This window comes from Heloderma suspectum, chromosome 6 (assembly GCF_057233095.1).
Source record: "Heloderma suspectum isolate Gila_16-S chromosome 6, 16-S_ref, whole genome shotgun sequence".
Lineage (NCBI taxonomy): Eukaryota > Metazoa > Chordata > Lepidosauria > Squamata > Helodermatidae > Heloderma > Heloderma suspectum.
The window spans coordinates 43,272,937-43,300,935 of record NC_139463.1 but is presented as its reverse complement, the minus strand read 5'-3'; the positions used below and the strand labels follow the sequence as shown (position 1 = coordinate 43,300,935).

General features: G+C 47.9%; 1 protein-coding gene across 3 annotated transcripts in view; it reads left to right on the top strand.

Moving 5' to 3' along the window:
• The window catches only part of PLAT (plasminogen activator, tissue type), a 42,163-nt gene extending 15,760 nt beyond the window's left edge, over positions 1–26,403 (top strand). For all 3 annotated transcript variants that reach the window (XM_084804084.1, XM_084804083.1, XM_084804082.1), the window contains exons 3-14: positions 733–775; positions 2,291–2,422; positions 5,331–5,444; positions 6,128–6,302; positions 7,558–7,649; positions 9,238–9,409; positions 15,321–15,406; positions 17,216–17,405; positions 18,652–18,788; positions 19,374–19,514; positions 23,056–23,204; positions 25,180–26,403. In XM_084804084.1, the coding sequence (XP_084660210.1) occupies positions 733–775; positions 2,291–2,422; positions 5,331–5,444; positions 6,128–6,302; positions 7,558–7,649; positions 9,238–9,409; positions 15,321–15,406; positions 17,216–17,405; positions 18,652–18,788; positions 19,374–19,514; positions 23,056–23,204; positions 25,180–25,338 (1,590 nt within the window). In that variant the 3' untranslated portion in view covers positions 25,339–26,403. The remainder of the gene's footprint in view (positions 1–732; positions 776–2,290; positions 2,423–5,330; positions 5,445–6,127; positions 6,303–7,557; positions 7,650–9,237; positions 9,410–15,320; positions 15,407–17,215; positions 17,406–18,651; positions 18,789–19,373; positions 19,515–23,055; positions 23,205–25,179) is intronic.
• The last annotated feature ends 1,596 nt before the right edge of the window (positions 26,404–27,999 follow it).

Genomic DNA, 27,999 nt, shown 5'->3' with positions numbered 1-27,999 from the left:
GGAGCATGGGCTCTGAGGTCGTTTCCCAGAAATGAGCATATCCTATGGCCCTCTAGACAGTGTCCAGCGGCTGTAGGATTGCTCACTTAGTTGACTTTCTCCTGCACTTTTTCCAACTTGACAATATCTTTTCTTAGACTTCCTGCATCAAAGGGGGCTCTCGTCCATGAAAACATACACATTTGTAGCACTGAGTGGTAGGCGGCAGTATTGCAACCGAAACTCTCCCCATGACCTGAGTTCGATCCCGGCAGAAGCCGGGTCCCAGGTAGCCGGCTCAGGTCGACTCAGCCTTCCATCCTTCCGAGGTCGGTAAAATGATTACCCAGCTTGCTGGGGTAACGGTAGTCACGACTGGGGAAGGCAATGGCAAACCACCCCGCTACAGTCTGCCATGAAAACGCCAGCGAGAGCGGCGTCCCTCTAGGGGTCAGCAATGACCCAGTGCATGCACAGGAGGAAACTTTCCTTTTTCTTTTGTTTTAACAGATGTGCTGCAAACTGCTTTGCTTTAGCTTTTCTTTTAAACGGATACACGTGTGTTCAACTTGAGAAGCCCCCCCCCCCGCCCCCCGGGATGCTTCACTTTGGAATGGCAAGGCACTGAGCCCCTACACTTCCTACCTATGCTCCGCACTTCTCTAGAGCGTGGGGATGGAGCCGTGCTCGGGAAGTGGCCGTTCTGACATTGCTTGCTTATTTTATTTAAACAACTTCTTTCTCTCTCGGCAGGAGCTTCCTGTGCGCATGAAACGAGGAGCTCGGTCGAGAAGAGGTAAGGAGCTAAGATGGGCACCCCAGTTCTCGAGTAAGGAGGGGGCCCTGGTGTTGAGCTGATACCCAGGCAAAATGGGCTTAGGTTTTGAATCATTTATTAGCAGGGGCGGCATCAAGAGCTGACACGGCTGGGCCCCATAGGGGCCCACTGGCAGGAGCTCCTGGGCCGTCTCTTCCTCCTCACCATTGCAGCCTGCTTCTTTTCCCTCCACCAGCTGTGGCTGAGACTGGTAGTGGTGAGGAGGAGGAGCAGGAGATGCCCCAGCCTGCTTCCTGCCTGTCAAGCCAGCAAGCGGGGGCAAGGATGAGAAAGAGGAGCAGGAGCAAGAGCAGCCACTGACAATGGCCGTGAGAAGACGGGCTCTCCGAGGGAGGGGCCCCCACTGAGGGGGCCTTGCTCCCGGCCCTCCAGAACCTGGAGCCGGCACTGTTTATTAGTATTAGCAATAATATGGATTCTTATTATTTTAAAACAACTAAAATTTCTAGACAATAGACAAAGATTAAGAACACGGGCCCTGGCAGCAGGCTTATAGTGTAGGATGCGAAGGGGGACGCCGTGGAAAGCTGGTTGTGGGCTTGGTGCCTTGGTGCTGTGTGCTTCTGAATGGTCCCCAAGTGTGACCAAATCTAGTGCTCAGGTTCTGTACCCAGAATCTTGTATATTAAGCAACCTCTCCTCCTCAAATCTATGACCTAATTTATTGAGAACCTGGACTTTGGAAGCAGGATAGAGTTGGGATTCCTCTGGCAAGGGCTCTTGCTGGAATAGAAAAAAAGGAAGGGTGCAAAAGTTGGGGATAAATGAATTGTAGGGTCCAGGAGTGCCAGCTACATAAGCGTTCCAAATGGGCTTCTTGTGCTATAACCAGTAAATGGTTATAACAAAGATGGCTCACCCCAGATCCCCACTTGGTAAGGAACTTCCAGGGATCTGTTTACTTGCAACAAGATCAAGCACTGGAGATTTCTTGTGACTTTGTAAATATCTGCAGAACCTATAGAAAGCAAACAGGCTCCTAAAGCAGGCAGCACAACAGATGATCCTGCACTGTATTCCCCAAAAGCCCTAGTTGCAGCTGCACCCTGAGACTTCCATGACTTCACAGGGCTCTGCCCAATGTGATTACTCAAGCTTTTCTATGCAGCCATTAGGAAGAGGAGCTTGTTTTTGATTAAAATGGGTTTTACTGGGATCACCCCAGTGTGTTGATTTACATGGCAATCCTACGGATGTGCAAATAAAATTATTTTGGATTTGTCACACGACTCTTGTCTGACATGCTTTGAAAGTCTTGCCAAGCATTTGGAAGAGAGGGCAGGCATTCCTCCGTCTAGCTCTTGGTGGAGTGGTGGAGGTAGGGACTATGCTTCCCCCCACCCTTACTATTGTAAGTGTAGCATAGGGGGTGCCTGCTGAGCAGGGAACAAAGGGACGTTTGGTACTGATAAGGTGGGAAATAGTGTGGTGGGGTCCATCTTCTGACGAGGACTTCCTGTCTCTTGATTACAGCCACATGCAAAGACCTGTCAACCCAACAGAATCATCAGCAAAGCGAGGTTTGGCTACGCCAAGTAAATGGACACATTGAATATTGTCGATGTGAGGGTAACGACAGCTTCTGCCACAAGGTGCCTGTCAAAGGTGGGTCCTGGATAGCTGTGTGAGAGACTCCAATTGGAGTGCATTGCGAAAGAGCTGGGGGAGCGAAACCGTCATGGCTGCCTTCAGAGAATCCTGGGCAATTATGGGTGAAGACACATTCTAAAGCAGGAGCGTTGAACCTCTTTCCGCTTGAAGGCCAAATTCAAGTTTGGAGAAGCTCTCGGGGGCCACATTCCAGTGGTGGGCAGGGCCAAAGGCAAAAGGAGACAGGGCCAAAATACCAGAAATATGAGCATATGGTATCTTGAAGCTTTTATTGCCAGTAATTACACTTTAGGAGAGGCATTTCAACCTTTTAGAATGGGGGAAAAAACTGAGCCAAACCTGGGAAGACAACAAATGATCTGCAGTTGCGGGCTGGTGGTGGTGGTGGTGATGTGGCCAGGAGAAGTGGGCCTGGCCTTCTGGGTAGCTCCAGGAGGGGCAGATTTGGTCTGCAGGCCTGCATGAGTTCCAGCACCCCTGGTCTAGAGTGTAGCAAAAGTGGTTTGGGTGCACACATTCTCTGCCCTAATGAGAAATCTGGAGGGCATGGCTGTTCAAAAAAACATTAATTTCCCACAAGGCAAACTGGTGAGACCAAAAGAAAAGTAACCTAACGCAGAAGGGGCTCTTAAGCTCCAAAACACAAAACCATTCCTTTGAACCCACGTAAAGATGGTGCTGGAGGGCAGCACTTCCCTTGGCACCATGCCAGCCTCCCAGTTTAAAAAATAATAGTTCAAAAAACCTTACGAAAGAAAATGAAGGTCAGGAAGGTCAGGCAGCCTGATGGGCGCCAAGAGAGCTCTGTGGGCACATTGGTGCCCAGGGACACCAGCTTGAAGTCCCCAGCTTTATAGGGTAACGTCAGCCCCCCAAAGACAGGTGGTGCCCAATGGAGCTTCCAGTCTAAATCCAAATGGAGGGGGAGTGATGGAGAAGTAGGGGCGGTTAGGGGCGGCCCTACCGTGAGGCAGAACGAGGTAGTCGCCTCAGGCAGCAGCTTTTGAGTGTCATAAAAGGGCATCAAATTCTCAGTTACTTACTTTGTTACTATTGTATTTCTATTGCCAGGGATGGGGAAAGGTGCTTATGGGATTCTCTGCCTCATATACCAAAATAATTTGGCTGGCTTTGGATGTTATGCTTGTGGGGGGGCATTTGCTGCTCTGCCTCAGGCAGCAAAATGTCTTGGGCCAGCCCTGGGATGGAGGCTAATAAGGGATGGATATGTGTGTGCGCGTGCAGTTGTACATTCTTAGACTTCAAATGCCAGTTATGCGGTGCAATCCTAAGTGTGTTTACTCAGAAGAAAACCATGGGTTCAGTGAGATTAACTCCCTAGTAAACGTGTTCCTGATTGCAGCCTCGCTGTGTAGTACAGATATGCCAAGACATGCCAAGCCAAAGGAATACAGACCTTCTCCCAGGCGTAGGCAGTCTAGGGCCATATGCGGCCCCCAGCTGAATTTCCAAAGCCCTCCGCATGCAATCAGTTCAGCCCTCTAGCAAGATCTATCCCTACCTTGGCAGCCTGCTGTGTGGGAAGGAAGCAGGAGAGAGAGACAGAGAGAGAGAGGAGAGAATGCAGAAAGGGAAGGAAAATGGTGGACTTACTTTTGGCTGTCTGGCCTTGTCCACTGTTGGCCTCAGTCCTGCTTACTGCTGTCATGGGGGCCCTGACAGATTGCCCATGAAGGACTGCGGCCCTCGGTAGAAAAAAAGGTTGCCCATCTCTGTATACCAGATCAGCCTGCCTGTATATGAGATATCTGTATACCAGATCAGCCTTTTTGACAGGCAGTGGTCCTCCAGGCAGGGGACTTTCCCATCACCTCCAATCCATTGTGCCAGAGCTTCCAGGAGCTCTACCTGGAACCTTCTGCATGCAAAGTGTGTGCTCTGCCACTGAGCTCTCTCTGGCCCCTCCTCAAAAGGTTGAAGGACCAGGGCAAGGGTACCCCAAACTGTTGTGAGAAGAGGAAGCTGAGCAGTGCCGTAGTGGCAAATTCAGAAGTACAGGCAGTGGTCCTCAAGGCAGGGGACTTTCCCATCACCCCTTCGTGACAGTCACAGCCACGCCTCCTCACAGCCACGCCCCCTTCTAAGATTATACAGCCTTGTAAGTTATGCACCCTTCAGCTGGGATCCGAAAACAGTGCAGGTGAGCGTAAGGCAGTGGTATTTCAATTGGACGTCTGAGAAAAATGCAGGGGTGTTCAAATCTTTTTCACTCACTCACTCACTCACTCACTCAAACACAAACATTTTAGGTTTTCAAAATATGATCCTCTATGGAAGCTTCCCCTCTCCACTCAGCCCTCCTGGACAGATCCCTTCTCATTTAAACAGCCCCCTTGCATACTCCCTCAGTGCCCCAACATTACCCATTAGCCTTCCTGAAGCTCCTTCATTATATCTCCCCCCTCCAACAGAAACATCCACACGCCCAGCTGGATTGAACCACACACACACACACACACACACACACTGGTGTAGTGATAAATCTGGAAATGCAGGAGCTTGTTGTGACTGTCTCCAAGGGCAGCCCCAAAATTTCAGGCAGCTGTGTCGATCCATATCAGCAAAGCAGTTCTAGACGTTTCCTCTTCACCAGGAGCATGTCTTCGGTAAAGTGAATAGGTCTTAATTGCCCATTCCTGACCAAGTCATCCCAAATGCTTTGCATTCCAACATGGAACAATATCTTGTTGCTTGGAAAATTCATTCCCCCCACAGCTACAGTGAGGATCGCAGCTCAGCTCAGAGGGAACAGGGAATTCTGAGGGGGCTGGCTGATGACATCAGAGGCCCTGCTAATGAAAAAGTGCTGGGGCTGCGTCCCTGCGAGCCTGGCCTCCGCTACACCGCTGAAGCTGAGATCCTCTCGTTCTTTGTCCAACAGGCTGTACGAAGCCGTGGTGTTCCAACAGGGGGCGCTGCCGGGAAGCGTTATACTCGCCCGGCCTCTTCCTCTGCTTATGCCCTCCAGGCTACTCTGGGAAGCACTGTGAGATTGGTGAGTAGTTAATATATGGAACATGGTGAGGAACGAATGGGTGCACTGCCAGGAGGCCCTGGCCTGGGTTCACAGCCAGGAAATGGATCCTTGGCTTTTGCTTGAACCGGGAACCTCCTGGCTCACAGCTCCATCTGAGGGCCAAACTACTGCAAATGGCACCTTCGGGAGAAAGTAGCAGCCAGGTCAGGGCTGATCTCCAGCAGCAAACTGGTGCGGGTTCCCGATCTGGATCAGGAGCATGTTCCAGATCAGAGCCTAGCAGCTGCTTAATCACCCAAATAAATGTGGCCAGGGTAAGCATGCCTGATTACATATGTGGCTAGCATTGTGTGTAGCTTGGCCCTTAGCCACTGTGCTGCAGTACCTGTGTATTGTAGCCTGCGAGGGAAGGGAGAAAGGAAGCAGTTTGTACACTCACAAACCAGTTAGGCGTTGGCTATGGCCATGCACATCTTGCTTCTTCCCCTCCAACCAGTATGAGGTGGGGTGCATCATAAGACTGAAAAGAGCGTAGGGTGGGATTGTCCCATGTCAGTTCCACTTCAACCCTATGTAGCCAGCAGCGGTCTCGCATTCTGCTCCCATTGCTGAGTTGCCCTAGCTCATGGCTGCCCCGTGGGTAAGGCAAGCATGAGAGAGCAGGAATGACTGAGAGGAACACTTTGCTTCTCCTTCCTCAGATAACAAAGCTATGTGCTACGAGGATGCAGGAGAAACCTACAGCGGGATGTGGAGTGTGACTGTCACTGGAGCTGTGTGCTTAAACTGGAACAACGGTGCCTTGTCAAGGGATGAGTACAATGCGCTCCGGCCAGATGCCCTGAAGCTGGGTCTTGGCAAGCACAACTACTGCCGGTGAGAACATTTCATTTTTAATTTTATTTTATTTAAACTCCTTAATATTGCTTGACGTCATAAGATCTCTAAACAGTTTACATAAAAATACAGTATGAAAACAATATGGAATAATAATTACATCAAAAACTTTAAGGGAATGGTAAAACAGAGCAGTCTTCAGGGGAAGCCTTCAAGAGGCATCTGGAGTTCATCACAGTTTCCGCGTCTCGCACCACACGTGGCAGAGCGTTCCAAAGGGTGGGTGCCAGTGGAGGCTGGTGACTCCGATGTCAGTGGGGTGGTGAATCTGCTCCAGGTTTCAGTCAGAACCAATCAGAACTCTGTACCATTAATGTGTTGGTAGACTTGGCTTTTAAAACAAAAATAAAACTGTGACCTCAGAAAAGCCAAAATGAATTGTAAGTATAATGGAACGGAATGGAATAAAACAAAACATTTGAACAAAATATCTTTGAGAATGGAAACATTTCATTAATTTTTAAATGTACAGCCTGCCTTTCCACCAGTCATGGCACTCAAGGGAGCTAACAATAATAAAACACAGATTAAAAACAGATCTTAATTAAAACATAACATCAAATCAAATCAATTAAAAACACAACAATAAAAGAAATAAACAACATCCAAGAAACAGACAGCACTTGGATACAGGGAAGTATTTTGGGCCAAGAATGTGGGTGGTAAAAGAGGGATAGGATGGTCTGAGCAGGCCTCTATGTCCATTTTAGCTCTAAGTTCATTTCTAAGTCCTATTACTTACTGAGCCATGTTCAAGGTTTTGCTGCTGACATTCAGTTCCCTAAACGACTTGGGACCAGGATACCTAGCAAACCATCTTCCCCTAAATACACCAAATCAACTCCCACCATTTTCCAAGGAGGCCGTGTTGATCATCCTACAGCGTGTTACCAAGTAACAGCACATAAGCAGGCCTTCTTGGTAGTGGCACCCACCAGTGGAGGCTGGTGGCTCTTATGTCAGTGGGGCAGTAAATCCGCTCTGGGTTTCAGTCAGAACTCTAAATGAGCTCTCCAAAGTGTGGAGCTCCACCCACATTCTTATCCCAAAATACTTCTTTATATCCAAGTGCTGTCTATTTCTTTTATTGTTGTATTTTTAATTTATTTGCTTTTATGTTATGTTTTAATTGCGATTTTGTCTTCATTAAAGTCCGCCAACACATTAATGGTCCGGAATGTATTTATTTATGTAATTATCTATGACCAGCATCACTCTCTTTCTGTCCCTCTAGAAACCCAGATAAGGACATCAAACCCTGGTGCCACGTTTTCAAAGACGGAAAGTACTTACGGGAGTACTGCAACATTCCTCCCTGCTCCAACCGTAAGTTCAAGGCCCACATTGTGCGGTGAAAATGTTGGGTCTGGTTGGGGTTAGCGGGCAGATCAGGGTCTACTTTCCAAGTCCAAGATTTTCTTTTACTCCAGAGGTGTAGGGGTTAAATAGGCTGCAGCTGCGTGCTGCGGGAAACACATTCTCCGTGTGCTCATAGGCATTTCTCTTCAAATCTGCCAGGACTGAACACAGATTGCCAGACTGCATGCTTGTGCAAATGTAGCCCCTGGCAGGATGCCATTTTTCTTTAGAATTTGGGCTGAGTTTTGTTAGTTGAGCTCAGGGCCAAACTAAAGACATGACACCAAATATGTGAGTGCATCTCCACTGACTTCTTCTTCCACCCTCTTCCTCCTCCTGCTCCTTCTAAAAGTGTGGGCAATTCGCATCGGAGCACCCGGGCAGTATAGGAGGACAGGGAGGCCTTTAAACATTTTTTCTCCATACCATGGCCCCGATCCAAATCTCACATGTGAACTAGGGATGTACGAAAATCACTTACCTGTTCGTGGATTATGTTGATGGTGGGCGGGGGGAGGCGTTCCGTCCCTCCCCCCCAGAATCCTGGACGGGGGGGGGAGGCGCTCCGTTCCTCCCCCCCAGAATCCTCCGTGGCCGGCTGTGCTCCACGGCAGCTCTGTGGAGCAGCCGGCCAGGCCCAGCCAGGCCAGAGCTGTCTGCAGCCGGATTTCCGGCCGCGGAGGGCTCTGGGAAAAACAAAAACCGCGTACGCAAATGGCGGCGGCTACGGCCGCCGCCATTTGCGTTCCTTATTTTTGACGTCTTAATCTATGTAAACATTTACGTAGACTAAGAAGGTGAAAATAAGGGGAACGCAAATAGCGTAGCGGACGCTATTTGCGTTCCCCTTATTTTCGCCATCTTAGTCTACGTAATTATTTACGTAGACTAAGACAGCCCAAAATAAGGAATGCTGTTTCATAAAACTGCAGTCTCAATATTCGGCTACTGAGTTTCAGCTATTGGGTGGTATAGACATGAAATGGAATGAATGAATGAATAAATAAATAAATATTCCTCGCCTGTAAAACATGAGTCTTAACTTGCTGCCTTAGACCAGGTCTGCTGGCCCGTTTTCTCATTTTAGAGTTGTGAGTTAGAATCTCTCACCTGAATTCACTCAAATGTAGATTCGTACTTGCAGTAGCATGCAAACTGTTAATCCCAGTGGATGACCCATGGGCTCTACTCCCTGGGTTGCCATTTTGTGTCTGGCTCTGCCCCCTACTATTATTTTGCACTTGGTTCTGGTTGGACCTCTGTATTTTGAGTAAAAAAAAAGAAGCCTGCCTGCCTGCCTGCCCTGCTTTGCAGAGTCCAGTCAACAAATAAAATGCAGGCCCCTGCCCAACGATCTTACAGTCTAAAATCTGCAGTTAGGAAGACAACAAAAAGGGAACAAGGAGAGAGATGGGGGGGGTAGCAAGGGGACAGAGTTCACCTCTGGGCTGTTCAGCCCCTGTCCTCGTTACGCTCAGGCCAAATGCCCCGTGGAGGCAACGTGGGACCAGATCCTTCGGAGCTCAACTGGCCATTTTTCTCTCCCTTGCCACAGAAAAGCATACATGTGTTTCTGGAAGGGGCACTGACTACCGAGGTAGCCATAGCCACACGGAATCTGGTGCCGTGTGCCTGAGGTGGGACTCCCAGGTCCTGCACAGCACAGTGTACAATGCCTGGTTGGTTCATGCGCAACAGTTGGGCCTCAGCAGTCATAACTACTGCCGGTAAGCTGATTTCCTGAGTTCTTGTAGTCTCTCTTTTTCTTTAATAACTAGTTTACAGCCCATGTCGCCATGGGCATTAGTACTCTGAGAATGCTCGGATGAGAATATGTTTGGCTGTTTCCCTTGTGACTAGAACAACTTTCAGGGGGCATTTCCTTCTTTCCCTCCCTTTTCCTTTCTCAACTTTCCAATTATTTCCTGCATCAGCTTCCCTTCAAGGAGCAATAATATCAGCTCTTCCCACTACATTAAAGGAGCCCTGCCCCCCCGGCATGCCAAACGGGGTCTTCCGACCCACCTCCCTCCCTCTCATTCACCCACACAATTAGCCTCCCTTGTTCCAATAAGAACCCCCTCCCATTACATGAAAGCATAGACAGCCCCACCCCTCCTCTGTTGCAGGGAAAGGGTGCGTTCCAAGCCCCCACCCAAGAAACCCACCCCCACCTTCACTTGGGCCTGAAACAAAAGATGAGCTGCCTGGGGTGGGGGAGAGAAGAAAAAACACCGCCTTCCTCTCACCTGCCTTGAACCAGAGCCATCCAATATGGTGCCGGTCTTATGCGCCGCCCACTCCTGCCACATCGCCCTGCCCACTACCCACCTCTCTCTCACAGACACATTCACACACACACACACACACACACACACAAACCCCATCCATGCACAGGACATCATGGGAGGAGCAGCAGCAGCCCCCCCCTCCCCGTTCTCTGATTCATCCCACTCAAAGCAATGCATTCCGGGGCAGGGGTGACTATGGCTGTTGCCCCTACCAACCGCCCCCAAACCCAGCAGTGCCCCTTGAAACATGCCTGTGGAGCAAAATGAATTAAAAAGACACTCAAACAGAAACAGAAAAAAGGAAACTGGGAGGATGTAGGTAATAGAGGTCGAAAACACGTGATGTCAGATCAAGCATTGCTTGGCGCAGAGCAAATAAACTGGTACTGAACTGTTGAGAAATAGGAGACCATTTGGTGCGCAGCAAATAAACATACTGTTTTGCTATTACAGCTCAAGCTTTGAACTTTTTTGAAGTTTCAAATTTTTCTGCATGTCTACACTGCTCAAGCTTCAGTTTAAAAAAAAAAGAGCAAAATCAGTCTGGTAGATCTCTAGTAATAAGAGTTACACTATCGTATTCTTATATAGATAATTTTTTAAAAGGCCTTACTTTAATAGGGTCGCCGAGAACCCATCTGGGGGCTTTTCTTCTGTGCTATAAAGAAGATGCTGCAGGTCCTGCTGGGCTTTCCAGGGGATGAGCCCCAGATGGGACAAGGTGCCACCAGCAGTGGTATAGTGGTATGTTTTGAAGTGCAGGCACTCATTGAGCCTTTCTTCATGAGGCTTTTATTGTGCGCTCATGATTCCTCACTCATGGTAGTTTGTGGGGGCTTTGTCATCCTCCTCCAGGGACTCTCCCACTCTTTGCAACCATTTCCCCACCTTTTTTAAATCGAGGAAAGTGTGGTATTATTTAAGAATGGTGGAATGAGGCTCTCGTATAATTGTGCAATTCTGCTATATCACAGCACCATCTAGTGGTTGTGTAATTAAATGTATAGAAAGACGGAGAAAGAAAAAAACTTGGAAAAAACACATGTAAAGGAGTTGATCTTAACCCCACAAAGAATCTAGAAGCAGAAGCCTTGGTAAAGGTGCGGGATAAAAGCATCATGTAGAAAAGCCTTCCATGACAGTCCCCATAGCTGCACCCCCAAGGAGAGTCCAAAAATTCAGGCAGCTGCATTGATCCATATCAACAAACCAGTTCTAGCAGTTTTCATTTCCATTGGTAGCAAGACTTTTGCAAAGTTAATGGGCCTGAATTACCCATTCAAGATGAAGCCTCCCAAATACTTTGCATTACAACAGGGAACAGTATGTTGATACTGGGAAAATTCATCTCCGCGCCCCCCACTGTGAGGATTGCAGCTAAGCCCAGAGGAACAGGACATTTTGAGGAGAGTGGCAGATAATGTCAACACCCCTGCTAATAAAAAGTGCTGGCCCTGTGTCCTTGCCAGTCCTGGCTCCACTACACCACTGCGGTGTAATAATCAAATCTGATAGTATTAAACCTGGCTTGTTTGGGAGAAGAAGGACAAGGAAATGGGTTCTGATCAGCGATTTAGGACAGCTCTGGAGGCCAGCCAGATGGTGTGGCCGGTACAGCTGGAAGACCAGCACGGGGCATGCTGCTTCCCTCTCCTTCTTCTCAGGGAGCGCTTCCATTTCTTTACTGTTCTGCCCTGTTTGCTGCGTCTCCTGAATTCCATGAGAATTTCTAAAATGAATTCTGGAATTGGAATATGCAGGTTTTTAGTTTCTTCAGTTCCTTTGTTTCTTTTCCTCCCCATGCCCTATCAGTGCAGATGTGCGCATTGATAAGACATTGCCAAACAGCGACCTGGACATGATTGTGTGCCTCAAGGGTCTGTTTGTCTATGTGGTATTTTACTGATGTGTGCATATGCTCTTGTGTGTTGGTAAACACCACACTCGCAAAGCAGACTTGATGCACTTTGTCAGCACGCAAGTGTGCACTTTAGTGCACACTTGCTCGTCGATAACACACGTGGGGAAGACATGAATGAGCTGAAAGCTGCAGCAAAATGCACATGCATGGTGCTCTGAACAATTTGGAAACAAAAATCAGAATGACGGAGAATTGAGGAACGTTATCCTGAGTCAGCCCCTTCATGGATCACTGCCTTGTTGTGGCGAGTATTCTTGCCAAGTAAAACCCCATGGAACGTATCACAGTATTCTTGCCAAGAAAACCCCATGGAACGTATCGCAAGGCTAAAAGATATGACGCTGGAAGATGAGCCCCTCAGGTCGGAAGGTGTCCAATATACTACTGGGGAAGAGCAGAGGGAATTTCCAAGTAGTGCCAGAAAGAGTGAAGCGGCTGGGCCAAAGCCAAAAGGGCACTAAGCTGTGGATGTGTCTGGTGGTGAAAAGAAAATCCGATGCTGTAAAGAACAATATTGTTTAGGAACCTGGAATGTCAGGTCAATGAATCAAGGTAAGCTAGAGGTGGTCAAACATGAGATGGCAAGATTGAACATCGACAACTTGGGAATCAGCGAACTAAAATGGACAGGCATGGGCAAATTTAATTCAGGTGACCATTATATCTACTACTGTGGGCAAGAATCCCTTAGAAGAAATGGAGTAGCACTCACAGTCAACAAAAGGGTGGGAAAAGCAGTACTGGGGTACAATCTCAAAAACGACAGAATGATCTCAGTATGAATCCAAGGCAAACCGTTCAACATCACAGCAATTCAAGTCTATGCCCCAACCACTGAGGCCGAAGAAGCTGAGGTTGATTGTTCTATGAAGACATATAACACCTTCTAGAACTAACACCAAAATGCTAAAGTAGGAAGTCAAGAAATAACCGGGATAACAGGCAAGTATGGCCTTGGTGTACAAAATGAAGCAGGACAAAGGCTAATAGAGTTTTGCTAAGAGAACATGCTGATCATAGCAAACACTCTTTTCCAACAGCACAAGAGGCGACTCTACACATGGACATCACCAGATGGTCAATATCGAAATCAGATTGATTATGTCCTTTGCAGCCAAAGATGGAGAAGCTCTATACAGTCAGTAAAAACAAGACCTGGAGCTGACTGTGGCTCAGATCATGAGCTGCTTCTTGCAAAGTTTCGGCTTAAATTGAAGAACGTAGGGAAAACCACTAAACCATTCAGGCATGACCTAAATCATATCCCTTATGAATGTACAGTGGAGGTCAGGAATAGATTTAAGGGATTAGACCTGATAGACAGAGTGCCTGAGGAACTATGGACAGAGGTCCGTAACATTGTTCAGGAGGCAGCAACGAAATCCATCCCAAAGAAAAAGAAATGCAAGAATGCAAAGTGGCTGTCTGAGGAGGCTTTACAAGTCGCTGAGGAAAGAAGGGAAGCGAAAAGCAAGGGAGAAAGGGGAAGATATATCCAACTGAATGCAGAGTTCCAGAGAATAGCAAGGAGAGACAAGAAGGCCTTCTTAAATGAACAATGTAAAGAAATCGAGGAAAACAACAGAATGGGAAAGAATAGAGATCTCTTCAAGAAAATCTACTCTATAGGAAAGATCTGAATGTCCCTGATAGCCATGATAGTGCGGTCACAGAACTTGAGCGAGACATCCTAGAGAGTGAAGTCAAGTGGGCCTTAGGAAGCATTACTAACAACAAAGCTAGCGGAGATGACAGTATTCCAGCTGAGCTATTTAAAATCCTAAAAGATGATGCTGTTAAAGTGCTGCACTCAATATGTCAACAAATTTGGAACACTCAACAGTGGCCACAAGACTGGAAAAGATCAGTTTACATTCCAATTCCAAAGAAGGGCAATGCCAAAGCATGTTCAAACTACCATACAATTGTGCTCATTTCACATGCCAGCAAGGTTATGCTCAAAATCCTACAAGCTAGGCTTCAGCAGTATGTGAACCGAGAACTCCCGGAAGTACAAGCTGGGTTTCAAAGAGGCAGAGGAACTAGAGATCAAATCGCCAACATTCACTGGATCATGGAGAAAGCAAGAGAATTCCAGAAAAACGTCTATTTCTGCTTCATTGACTACGCTAAAGCCTTTGATTGTGTGGATCACAACAAACTGTGGCAAATTCTTAAAGAGATGGGAGTACCAAACCACCTTACCTGTCTCCTGAGAAACCTGTACGAGGGTCAAGAAGCAACAGTAAGAACCAGACATGGAACAACTGATTGGTTCAAAATTGGGAAAGGAGTACGACAAGGCTGTATATTGTCGCCCTGCTTATTTAACTTATATGCAGAGTACATCATGAGAAACGCCGGGTTGGATGAATCACAGGTCGGAATTAAGATTGCCGGGAGAACTATCAACAACCTCAGATACGCAGACGATACCACCCTAATGGCTGAAAGCGAAGAGGATCTAAAGAGCCTCTTGTTGAAGGTGAAAGTGGAGAGTGCAAAAGCAGGTCTGAAACTCAACATTAAAAAAAACTAAGATCATGGCATCTGGCCCCATCACTTCCTGGCATATAGAAGGGGAAGAAATGGAAGCAGTGACAGATTTTATTTTCTTGGGCTCCAAGATCACCGCAGACGGTGACTGTAGCCATGAAATTAAAAGACGCTTGCTCCTTGGGAGGAAAGCTATGGCAAACCTAGACCGCATAGTAAGAAGCAGAGACATCACCTTGCTGATAAAGGTCCGTCTAATCAAAGCTATGGTTTTCCCAGTAGCAACGTATGGCTGTGAGAGCTGGACTATAAGGAAGGCTGAGCGCCGAAGAATTGATGTGTTCGAACCGTGGTGCTGGAGAAGACTCTTGTGAGTCTCCTGGACTGCAAGGAAGTCAAATCAGTCAATCCTAAAGGAAATCAACCCTGAGTGCTCATTGGAAGGACAGATACTGAAGCTGAAGCTCAAATATTTTGGCCACCTAATGCGAAGATAAAACTCCCTGGAAAAGAATCTGATGCTGGGAAAGACTGACGGCAAAAGGAGAAGGGGATGGCAGAGGATGAGATGGCTAGATAGCATCACTGATGCAATGAATATGGACTTGAGCACACTCCGGGAGAGAGCGGAGGACAGGGAGGCCTGGCATGCTACAGTCCATGGGGTCACGAAGAGTCAGACACGACTGAACGACTGAACAACAACAACAACATCCTGAGTCAGACCACGGGTCTGTCTAGCTTAGTATTGTCACACTAACTGGCAGGACAAGCTACTGGAAACCATGGTCGATACTGCGGCACATACCTGTATCAAGTCCATCTTGCTGTGTTTTTGTTTTTTGAGTTATAGACGGTCTTTATGTTTTCAGAAATGGGGGAAAAGTTTTTCAACCTCTGGCATAATGATTTTCCTCTTGTGTGTTGCAGAAATCCCGACAATGATATCCGGCCATGGTGCCACGTGCTCAGCGGTGCCCGGACAAGATGGGAATACTGCGACGTGCCGGCCTGCTGTAAGTGGTGCCCTCCGTCATTCTGTTCTCCCTGTGGCCAGCAAGGAGCCCTCTCCTCCATGCAGAGAGTGTGTTAACTTACATACCTGACCTTTAGCTTTTCCTTTATGTTGGACAATCAAGGGAACACTTAACTGGTTGCTATATAAAGAATTAACTAAGTGATGGGGAACTAATTGTGGAAAGCAATTGGAATTTTTTTTTTTTACTGGTTGCTGGTTTGATTTTTCAGCCTGCAAACCCTGAAAAGGCCCCATGCTGAGGTGCACACATTGGGAAAATCAGAAATTAAGCCTAGGTTACAGCTTAGGTGACCAACCAGCCAGCTAAGAGTAGTGGGCACAGCAGTGTTTCTATTCCTCTAGAGCTGTTTTCATCCTTTGCCATCAAGTACTCAAGAAAAAGAAGAGAAAATAGCCACACTGACTCTGAGTATAGTGAGCACTTTAAAAGAGCACTTACAGTAGATATTTTTTCAGATCACTTTAAGTTCTCTCTTTATTTCGCCCTTTAGCAATAAGCACCCAATCCTGCTCTACTCATCATAATAACTGCGGAATAAACAAACCCTTACTTCTTCCTGGAGGCAAAAAAAAAAATGCTTCTTTATTGCTGGCTGAGTAGAGAACACAACTGCAACTGAAAAGCAGAGCAAAGAAAAGTCCAAGGTGTGGAGTCAAACTGTAGCCCATAATACAAAGTTCTAATATTTAACTCTTCAAGGGTCATGTTACTATACAGTTTTTTTCAGGATCGCTTAAGTAATTATAGGGTGATCGTGATGGTGAAAAATCCACCCTCAGTCAGGAAAAATCTTGAGTGATCAGACTTTGGGGGGCTCTTCCAGATGAGGTTTTTCTTGTGCTCTCACCTTGCCTTATTCACTGAATTTTTCAGAGGGTCCTATCCATTGCTCCTGTTCTTAAAACAAGTTGTCATCCTTTAAATGGAGGCTGTCATTGACTGTCGTGTCACAAATTAAAAAGACAATGTTCCCCCAAAGCCCGGGCGGGGGGCATGCGTGCGTGTGTGAAGCACAGCTCTGGGGAGGGTGTGCAACCACTTGGCCCAACCTGGCTACAGGGCTCGTTAGAGGGAATGGCTGTTAAAACTGCTGCACAGCTTTTTCTTCACTATCAGTAATGGGTCACTTCCAGTGGAGGCTGGTGGCACCAGTGTCAGCGAAGTGGTGAATTTGCTCCAGGTTTCAGTCAGAACCAGTCTGAACTCTCAAGGAGCTGTCCAAGGTGCTTCATACCTCGGATAGCTCCTTTAGAGTTCTGACTGGTTCTGACTGAAACCCAGAGTGGATTCACTGCCCCACTGACATTGGAGCCACCAGCTTCCACTGGTCATTTCAGAAAATGGCTTCAGACAGGGCTGGTTTCTGGGTCTGGTGTGGACGGGCATTTGCTGAGGCCCAGAGTCCAGCAGGGGGCTCACCATCGGAAACCACCTTAGGGCGCAATCCTATGCATGTTGAGACACAAAAAGTCCTGCAACATGGCTGGCTGGGGCATGTTGGGAACTGTAGGACTATTTTCTGTCTAAACATGCATAGGATTGCGCCGTTAACCTCCTTCTCAACATTGGCACCGGTTTGCCTGCCTGCCCCCCACTCTCTAGTTCAGAGGGGTGAACGAGCAAACAGCAGGAGAGGTGTGGAGATGGAGGAGAAGCATTGAGGAAGAGCTGAGTGTTTCTTGGCCAAGCACCCCCCAAAACATGGAGCTGACAGTGGCTTTGGACATTCTGGCTCAGAGCTTATTTCTGTATTTTCAATTTTCCTTCTCCCGGCCCAATTTACAGCCACGTGTGGATTGAGGAAGCGCAATACAGTCGAGGAGCGGATCAAAGGAGGCTCCTATTCACAAATCCAGTCCCACCCGTGGCAGGCGGCCATTTTCGCCAAGGCCCGAGGCGTGGAATTCTTCATCTGTGGTGGGATTCTGATCAGTCCCTGCTGGATCCTTTCGGCCGCCCACTGTTTCATGGACAAGTAAGAGAGCAGCTCTTGACTTGTTTCCTCTGGACTTCCTGCCTCCTTTGAAAGCAGAGGTGCTTTCCATTGTCCCTGTGACGAAAAGCCAAACACGGCACAGTACCATTCACGCAATGCTGCTGTTGCTTTTTCTTTTTCTATATCAAATGGCAGGAGGACTGGATTGGGGCAGGCTAGTGATCCTGATCTGCCCCGCTCCTGTGCCCCCTCTTTCCATCAGGAGGGAATCTCCCATGGCTGCCCCTGCAGCTCAGTATCATCTCCTTTGATTGGCAGTGGCTCTACTTAGGTCTTAGGTGAGGGTTTTTCCCAGTTCTACTTGGAGATGCTGAGGCTTCAGCCGGGACATTCTGCCTGGAAAACAGGTGCTCTGCCACTGAATGAGCACTCCCTTGCCCTGTATTGAGCCTTCGCAAGAGAGAAGTTGCAATCCCGAGGGCTGTGCAAATTCACAGCCTGCTAATTGGCCTGATGTTCCAAAGAATCCACACTTTTCATCTTTTAAAATAGTAGTAGTAGTAGTAATACTGCAGTTTTCTAGCCCTCATTGTGACAGTGCTCATGAATGTGCAAATATTTTTCTGCTTTTCCCAGCTTTTGGCAGTTCTCTTCCCCTCCTCCCCCTCTGCCTTGGCAAAACATTTTAAGCCTATTTCAAAACCTACAAGATTAAAAATAAAAATAACAGATCAAAACCAATGCATGCAGATTTTGTAATTTTGATCACAGAAAACATGGATGTTCTGGACCACCGAATACATACCTGCTGTTTCTCCCTCTCTTTCTCTAATGCTTCATATTTATATTGTGTCTTTTTCCCAAGACATGCGGTGCTACTTGTATGTTGGTAATCCATACACCAACCCTGTAAATTAGCCCAGGTTCTCCTCCATTTTAACTCTGGGGATGGCTGAGCTGAGGTTTGAAACTAAGACAGCCTTCCCCAACCTGGTGTCCTCCAGATACGTTGGACTACAACTCCTAACATCCCCAGCCAGCATGCCCATTGGCCATGTGGGCTGGAGATGCTGGGACTGGTAGTCCAACACCTCTGGAGGGCACCAGGTTGCGGAAAGCTGAACTAACAGCTCCCAGCTTCTACTCTTAACCGGTGTACTAGATTAGCCCCAAAGTCATGGGCTCCAATGGCACCTTGAGGTCCAGTAGCAGATGAACAAGAAAGTGGGAGGAAGAGCCATTGCACCTGAAAGAGGGAGTCATCAAACATTTTTCCGTTCTCCAGGAGAGACCCTAGAGACCTCAAGGTCGTGTTGGGCAGGACTTCCCGCGTCAATCCCGAAGAGACTGAACAGGTTTTCGAAGTGGAGAAATACATCCTGCATAAGCATTTCGTCTCCGCGACGTACGACAACGATATTGGTAAGGCCTTTCCCCTGCCTGCTTGTGGGCCTGGAGCAGGGATGTCTGGCGCTGCGGAATCTGGTGCTTTTGGGTCTCGACGGACTCCTGGTGAGCACCCCACTCTGCTGGCATTTGTGGGCTGAGCCAAGGGGCTTTTCTGAAAACCTAAGAACTTTTTCCATTAAAAAACAACAACAACATAAATAGGAGGCGCAAGTTGCATAATTTACACAACTTCTGGCTGTGAATTTCATGATTTACGCAAATTGTACTTGCAATTTGCACAAATTACGGTTGTGATTTGCACAAATTATGCAAATTGTGCCTGCAATCTGCACAAATTATGCAAATTGCACCTGCAATTTGTGCACACTTCTATTTACATCAATTTTTTAAAATGGGAAATCCACAAGCTGGCCCGACTCAATGCAAATCGAGTTGGGCCAGCTCACAGGGAAATGAGCTGACGTCCAGGGGGCTGAGCTGATGAAAGCTTGGCGAGCCCCACCCCCTGGATGGATTCCTCCAGCATCCCTATCCTGGCCCCCGCTCCGTCCTCTCCACCCTCATGCACCTTGCCTGTTCTGCTTTCTCTTTGTCCAGTGCTCCTGAAGCTGAAGTCTGTGTTGGGGGAGTGTGCAGTAGAAACAGACTTCGTTCGGACCGTCTGTCTCCCAGAGCCTGGCCTGGAGCTGCCAGTGTGGACGGAATGTGAGATCTCGGGCTACGGCAAGCATGAGGAATGTAAGGACAGCTGCCCTCCTAATGACAGACAGCTTCTGTTTGCTTACTGAAATATTTACAGGCCATGAAATATTTATAGGCCAATATTTCAGCCATGAGATGGTGTACAAAACAAGTATTAAAACAGTTTAGACCAGGGGCGGGCAACCTGTGGCCCTCCAGATGTTTTAGCCTACAACTCCCATCAGCCCCAGCCAGCACCACCAATTGGAGTTTAGGCTGAAACATCTGGGGGGCACAAGTTGCACACCCCTGGTTTAGACAAGTTGCCCACAAGTTGGCCACCCATGGTGTAATGTACGCAAAAGTAGTATAGTTCATTCACTGCCGCCAGATGGCAGTGGTAGTGCCCTGTATATATATTTGCCTACTGGGAGTAGGGATGTTGCGGGCGCCCAGCTGGGTCCAGGAGTCCGTCGCCCCCCCGCCGCCTGCGACTCCTGGACAGCGCCCACTGAGACGCTGTCCTTGCTCGCCCCCTGCATGCACCCGTTCATGCCCCACTCGCATCCTCCAGGACTCACCGCGATCCTGTCTGGTGAGTGCCTGCCATTTTCCCGCCTTTGTTGTGTGTGCAAAAAGGAAGTTAAAAAAATGCACATATTTAAATATGTGCAGTTCGGGGCCAGGAAAGCTTAATGTGTGCAATATCAGAGGTGGGAAAATGGTGGGCGCTCACCGGACGGGATTGCGGTGAGTCTGGGAAACTCGCCAAACTTGTGGGTGGCCCAAGCGCAGGTCCAGGGGCGGGGGGGCAGGGGCTGCGCTTCTGTGGGCACCCGGAGAACCTGAGCTGGGATGGGTTCTCACATCCCTGACTGGGAGGAGTAAAGTTCATTGTTAGCTCGCCCTGCAAGCTGTTGAGTCTTCGTTACCCTGATCAGCACAAGACATAACACCTGGTTGAGACAAGAAAAAAAGATTTAAGGACAGAACAAATCAAACTGTCAGGCAAGTAAAGCCTGCTTCAGTTCCTTCTTTAAAAGCCAGAAAATGCTGAGCAGAGGAACAGGAATGCCTTTACTGCCAGTCGGAAACTGAGCAATGACGGAAATAATCTGACCTCCCTTAGGAGGGAGTTCCACAATTGGGGCTGTCACAAAAAAGGCCCCTCCCCATGTTCCCAACAACCTCGCCTCTTTCGGTGGTGGGACATACGACTGGGCCTCTGATGAGGGTTGTGAACTATGGGCAGGTTCTTATGGGAGAAGGTGGTGTTTTGGATATCCTGGTCCCAAGCCTTTGACCCCCTACAACAGCTGTGCTAAGAGGACAGGTCCCACCTCCTAACCACTGGATTCTCTATCAAACCTCTTCTGGTTTTTGGTGCTTTTGGTGGTGGGTTTTCTTTTTTTAGTGATGAGGTGTGTGCAGGAGAGCTTCCCAAGGCATTGTGGGTCAGATCAGCCTCTCTCTCATGCTGCCACCCTTGATGGCACCCCAAAGGTACTGCCACTTCCTTGCCTCTCAGAGGGCAGCTTCAGAATGGCTTTTGTCAGAGGAGGCTGGTGGCTCTGATGTTAGTGGGGCAGTGAATCTGCTCTGGGTTTCAGTCAGAACCAGTCAGAATGCTGAAGGAGCTATTCAAGGCACTTCGTACTTTGGATAGCTCCTAAGCACCTTGGAGAGCTCCTTTAGCATTCTGACTGGCTCTGACTGAAACCTGGAGCCAATTCACTGCCCCACTGACATCAGAGCCACCAGCCTCCACTGGCTTTTGTCCTGGCTGAAATGGGTTTAGGATTTAGGCTGGAACTCTCTGGCTGTCAGGTTTCACTGGAGAAACAGCCTTGGTGATAGCAATCCCTAAACCAAACATATTCCCTCTCCTGGATTTGCTGCAGCGGGAATGTCTGTGAGCTGAATTCCTATCCGGTTACTAACCGATCCGTATGACTGAGCTGTGTTTACACCAGAGCAGCATCTGTCTTCCATCAGAGTGACTCAGATCCCCAAAGGAATGACTTCATCATAAGCTCTCTGGAAACTCCCCTCTTTGCACTTAAACCTCTGTGCCATGGCTCAAAAGTAAACAAGGGGGTTGCACTGAGTTGAAAAGGGCAACTAGTAGAGCGGGGGGGGGCAGCTTATGGGCCTCATTTTCACTGAGGCAGTCGTTGTGTGTCTGGGCTGCATCACTTCAGAGTGCAGGTGGGGACTTGCATGATGGAATGCTCATCCGTACAAAAATAGTTTCCGTTACACTGAAAACTAACTTCACCTTTACATTAGCTTTATCTGTGCAGTGATTTTTATTCTACTTTTTGCATGCAGTAACATTCTGTCATGTGGTCTCCACTAGACTAGACCATAGGCTGCTTCCACATCTGGATGTCATGTCTGTTTTTATGAATTCCCTGGTGGAGCTGTCATATTTTCTCATCTTCATGCGTTGATGCTCTGACAGTGCAGAAAAAGTGCTGAATGTTGAACTGAGCACTGTAGCATACTGAATTCCTCCTTCTGGTTCACTGGAAAGCTTACACATCCTCTCCTTTCGGCTTTTGAAACTTCAACAGCCTTTGCCCATCTACTTATAAGCTTATCTTTGGGCTCCTTCACACTGGGCTTTTGTCCTGCAATTGAGATGGCTCCTTCACAGACTTTTGTGGGCTCTTTACATGATGCCGTGACCCTGCCGTGACCCTCCAGGGCATCTCCTGCACTGAATGCCCTTTGTTCCGGTTTTAAATAGATCGCAGATAATGAGCTGTCAAATTACCCCGCTGTGTTCCGCCTCAGCTTCCTCCCTCAAAAGAGTTAAAGCGGCAAGAAGAGGCAGGAGATCAGTGGCAGATAACGGAAGACTCAGATGGGGGGGAGGGGGAAAGGGGAAGGTAAAAAGGGAGCGCGTGTAAAGGGAGTCAGTTGTGATCCTGCATTTAAAACAGAAGCAGAAAGTCCCGTTTTAAATGCAGGATTTTAGACTGGTGTAGAAATGCCCTTTGTAATGCTGAGGACTACAAACTTGCTTCTCTCTCTCTCTCTCTCTCTCTCTCTCTCTCTCTCTCAAAACAAAAGAAAAGAAAACAAAGAAAGCTGAGGTTCTCAGCCTCCTGAACTCTGGACCCAGTGGTAGTAAAACATCCAATAGACATGCCAAAGCAGGGAGAGGCAGCCTCTTGTCTTTTGAGGGCCACATTCCCTCAGGGGTAGTTCGCTGGGGGCTGTGTGCTGATGGTGGGGTGCAGCTGAAGCCATGGATCAGAACCAAACGTTAGTGGGGCCACTCCTTTTCACTCTCTTTCTGCCACCTCCTTTTCTGTACATCTCTCTTCTTGACAGCCTTTTCTCCGTCTGTCTGTGTGTCTGTCTCTTCAGGGCTGTTACTCCTGCGCGGCTAGCTAAGGCAGGGGTTTTGCCACACTTCATGGGAGGTCCATACCTGGTGGGAAGCAATGCATTAATAATAATAATAATAATAATGGGTTCCTCATTAACACCTGTCCTTTGTCCTCGTTAACACCTGTCTAAGCCACACAAGTCTGTGCCAACACCCCACCCCCACCTCACACACACTATATTCCCTTTCTGCCAACAGTTTCTCCTTTCTACTCGGAGCGTCTGAAGGAAGGACATGTGAGGCTGTATCCCGAGAGCCAATGCATCCCCGAGCGACTCGACAACAGGACAGTCACAAAGAACATGTTGTGTGCCGGAGACACCAGGGAGTTGGATGATGCCTGCAAGGTAAACCCAGCTGTATGAACATTAAGAATTCCGTTGCCCATATAATACACCTGGGGTCCCAATCCGACCCTTTGGGTTTCCCCAGATGCCCCCCTTCCTCGTGATCACTGGTTGTTTGCTGGCTTCCTGGCTTTTGTGCAGTTTTCCCCCATTCAAAGAGGTTGATGTGCTTCTCCTAAGGTTTAGTTACTGGCAGGAAGAGCTTTAAGCAGAAATATGCTGCTATTTTTGGTAATTTTGCCCCGCCCCTTTTGCCTTGGCCCCACCCACCACTGGAACACGGGCCCTGAGAGCTTCTCTGAAATTGAATTTGGCTCTCAGGTAGAAAGAGTTTCCCCACCCCTGTGCAGAGAATGTAAGTAATGACCATCCACTCTTGTTCAACTCCAGCATCTAGTATTCAGAGGTACACTGCATCTGTACGTGGAGGTTCCATTTAGCTCTTAGCTATTGTAGACTGTAGCCACTGATATTTGCCATGACTTTTGTCTAACCCTGGTGGCCACCCTTACACATATGATAAGCTATCAGTCCTGTCTTACTAAACCATGGTGTCCACAACTTGATTGCTCCTGCTTCATTTCTTCCATCGCACGGGTGGATATGCAAACCAGGAAACTGCAGTTAAGCATAGCTTCCTGTTAGCATCCGAACTGGAGATGATGATTAATAGTTTCCAAATGAACCAGGATTTGTAAGCCACCTTTGTCCTGCACATCATGGTTTATTAAGCCAGGATGAGTGGCTAAATGCAGCTTCCCCAACCTGTTGTCCTCCAGATGTGTTGGACTACAACCCCCATTGATTCCCAGTCATCATGGGCAAGCATGAGTGATGGGAGTTGTAGTCCAATACATCTGGAAAGCAGCTGGTTGGAGAAGTCTGGTTTACCAGATGTGTAAACATGGCTGCTTTGTGGTAGTGAATCCCATAAGTTAATTCCATGTTGGAAGAAATGCAATCTCTTTCCCATTGCTGCCAATCAATTTCATTGGTGACCCATGATTACGGGAGAGGGAAGGGGTTTTTTGTTTGTAAAATTCTATCACGTTTCCGCTTTGGAGTTCTTAAAAATGTTTTTTTGGGGAAAGGCAGATGTTTTAGCTTTTCCTCATACTGCAGAAGACCCCTACAAGCAGGGAGTACATGAATGTTGTCTGTTTCCTATTTGAAACTTGGAAAAACAAACAAAAAAACACATCTCATTTGGTCCTCCCAAAGATTTGCTCACTTCGGTGTCAAGGTACAGGCAGCTAATTTGGACACAGGTTCCTGGTTGACCTAGTACAATAGGACCAGGAGGCCAGTCATGCCCCAGAGTGAGGCAGGCACCTTGGGGGCAGGTCTGGGGCTCAAGTAAAAGGCAGTGAGGTGCCAATTATATGTACGTATGCATGTATTTAACTGAAGGGAAGGGAGGTGTAGACATGCAACATCAGACATGCAATTAGAAATCTGTGTAAATGTTATTTAGCAGGTGTGGGGAGCCCCAATCCAGATTGGGATCTTGTGTGCTTGTGTGTGTATTGGAGAGCATTACCCCTTTGCCTGCTGCTGTGGTTCCAATCTAGATTGCCCCCTTGGGCCCCCCTCCCACTTCTGCCTCTGGTGCCTGCTTATTTCCATTGGAAGGAAAGCTCCCATTTATGCCAACGGAAACTTTCTTTCCAATACAAATAGCAGAGGGCCAGCAATCTGGATCGGGATTGCAGCAGAGGGTTAAAGCCCCTTTACCCTCTCCCTCCCACCCGCTCTGGATCAGGGCCCTGCACATGCTCCTTACTTTTCTAAGAGAAAAAAAATCACAGCATTAGTCACTCCTTCAGTTAGCAATGGAATCGTGTCTAGTTTGGCCCTCAGAGGGAGCCAAAACATCTGGCTGGCCTTGCCACGACTGCAAAAGACATGACTTCAGTGCATTATTAGTGAAGTTCTGTTGCTCACTTGCGTTGTTTGTGCCTCCTCCCCCTTGCAGGGTGATTCTGGCGGGCCACTGGTTTGTCTGAACAACGGCCGCATGAACCTCATTGGGATTATCAGCTGGGGTGTGAGATGCGGCTTGAAAGGCACGCCGGGCGTTTACACAAACGTGGCTCGCTATCTGAGCTGGATTCGGGAGAACATGATGCCCTAAGCCGCTTGAGGCTTCCAAGATCAACTTGCATCAGGGAGAGACAGCGGATGCCGCGACAAGAAGCTGTTCTCGAGTGTGTGTTCAGACTGCCGCATGGCAGTTAGGGGAGGGACACGCTTCGCGGGGTACCTTCCTCTCCTTTTCCGAGGCCATTAGTGTAGGTGTCTATTTATTTTGGGGGTCACACCAACTCACACTGTTTCAGTAACCCCCCTCCCCAGGAAATTCAAGGGATCGGTACGAAGAGCACTCTGTACACCGTAAGGTCCATTTCCAGAAGCAAAAAAATATCCATTTAATGTTTTTCGTAAAGAGGGCAACTTGGTGCACCTGCACTATGCACGTTAGTGTGTACAGAGATGCATGGAGGTCATGTTCCAGGCCCTTAGCAAGTCTGAATGGCAACCGCTTGGAACCGTGTCTGCTCATCCTCTCCTAATGTTACACAAAATTTTCAGAATTTTAAGAGAGAGGTAGGCAAGGTAAATGGAGAATTCTTTCATGCCACCTGTGACTCTGAGCGTGTTGTGCAATGGGATAACAGCAGTGGGGTTTGGGGGGGGTTATGGACCCTTTGCTGGTCTTGGGGTTCCTGCCACACTCCTGACTTCAACGGGAGGCTGCTTTGGGGCCTGCCTTGTACAAAACAAAGGCAGCAAGCAGAGCATTTTGACATCCTAGCTACATCAGAAGGGCTGGCTAAAGAGAACCACATCCGCGGTCCCATGTGCCGAAAAGTGGAATTCATTGCCAAAGAAGGGATTTTAATTAATTGGGGACCAGATCCCTGCACAAAGTAAGTCACACTCCAGCTATGCTGGCATTTCAGCTTTTCTCAAACCAAGCATATCCAGCATTTCCTCCTACCCCAACCCCATCGCAAACCTTAGAAAGATTATTTTTATACTGTGTAGATATTCAAAATTTTATGTATGTACAACAACAAAACAACATTTTCTGAAGTGCGTTTGAATGGCAGATGTCTCTGTTGCTGCTGCTTGGAAATAATGTTATTTTAATGTTGTCCCTTTGTGTCTTTCTAGTACATTAAACTATATTAATTTACTGGACCTTGTCTTTGAATTAAACTGGTGTGCATTGTATTCATTTGTTTCATGTTTAATCAGTGAAGAACTTTCTGATGTACAAAGAAGGTGCAGGAGACTATGTGAAATTAAAGAGCACAGTAGCACCTCCTACACAGTTCCCATTCATTTTGTATGGGTTCCAAAATCCATAATAGTGTAATATTTCTTTTCGGCTAACCAAAAGATCACAAAAATGTGTATGTTTTTGAGATCTCCAGATCCCTTCATCAGGCAAGATGTTACAAAAAAGCAATTTTTTAAATTATTATTATTATTATTAAATTTATTAATCGCTCATCTGGCTGGTCACCCAGCCACTCTGGGCGATGTACAACATACAATAAAACAGTTTAAAACAATAAAATTCTACAGTAAAAACATTTTCTAAAATACCCTAACCCACCCCAAATGCCTGCCTGAACAACCACGTTTTTAATGCACGATGGAAGCTCATTAAAGAGGGGGCATTGCGGAGTTCCCTAGGGAGGGAGTTCCACAGAGTGGAGGCCACCACAGAAAAGGCCCTCTCCCTCGTCCCCACCAGTCTAGCTGTCCTGGCTGATGGGACAGAGAGAAGGCCATCCAAGGCTGATCTTGTTAAGCTGCCTGTCTGGTGCTGCTGGAGGCGCTCCTTAAGATAGACTGGGCCGGAACCATATAGGGTTTTCAAGGTGAAAACCAACACCTTGAATTTGGCCCGGAAAACAACTGGTAACCAGTGCAACTCCTTCAGCACTGGAGTGATGTGATCTCGCCGGCGGCTGCCTTTAATCAGGCGAGCTGCCGCGTTCTGTACCAGCTGCAGCTTCCGAACCAACTTCAAGGGTAACCCCACGTAGAGCGCATTACAGTAGTCTAAACGAGAGGAGACCAGGGCATGTACTACCGATGGGAGCAGATGGTCGGGAAGGAAGGGGCGCAGCTGCCATATCAGATGGAGTTGATACAGTGCTGTCCAGCTCACAGCTGACACCTGAGCCTCCATGGACAGTTGGGAGTCCAAAATGACCCCCAGGCTGCGGACCTGGTCTTTCAAGGGTAGCCGTACCCCATTCAACACCAGGTCAACATCCCCCAGCCTCCTCTTGTCTCCCACCAAAAGTACCTCGGTCTTGTCAGGGTTCAGCTTCAGCTTATTCCTCCCCATCCAGCCACTCACCGTCTCCAGACATTTGGACAGGGATTCTATGGCCAACCTTGGTGAAGATTTGAACGAGAGGTAGAGCTGCGTGTCATCCGCATATTGATGACACTGCACCCCAAACCTCCTGATGATAGCCCCCAGCGGCTTCACATAGATATTAAATGGTCAGTCCTGTGGCTCCGGAACCACTGGAGCATTCTAAGGCCTCCTGTGAGGCCTTGGCAAGGCACTTTGCAGATAAAATTGATCAGATTAGGTGTGTTACTCTGCACGCTGTGGATACAGTTAGTGAGCAAGAGGCGGCCTGTGGCAAACCAGTTTTGTGGAATCGGTTCCAGCTTCTTCCTCCTGATGAAGTGGACAAGGTGCTTTCATTGGTACGGCCGACCACCTGCTTACTTGATCCTTGCCCATCTTGGCTCAATATGA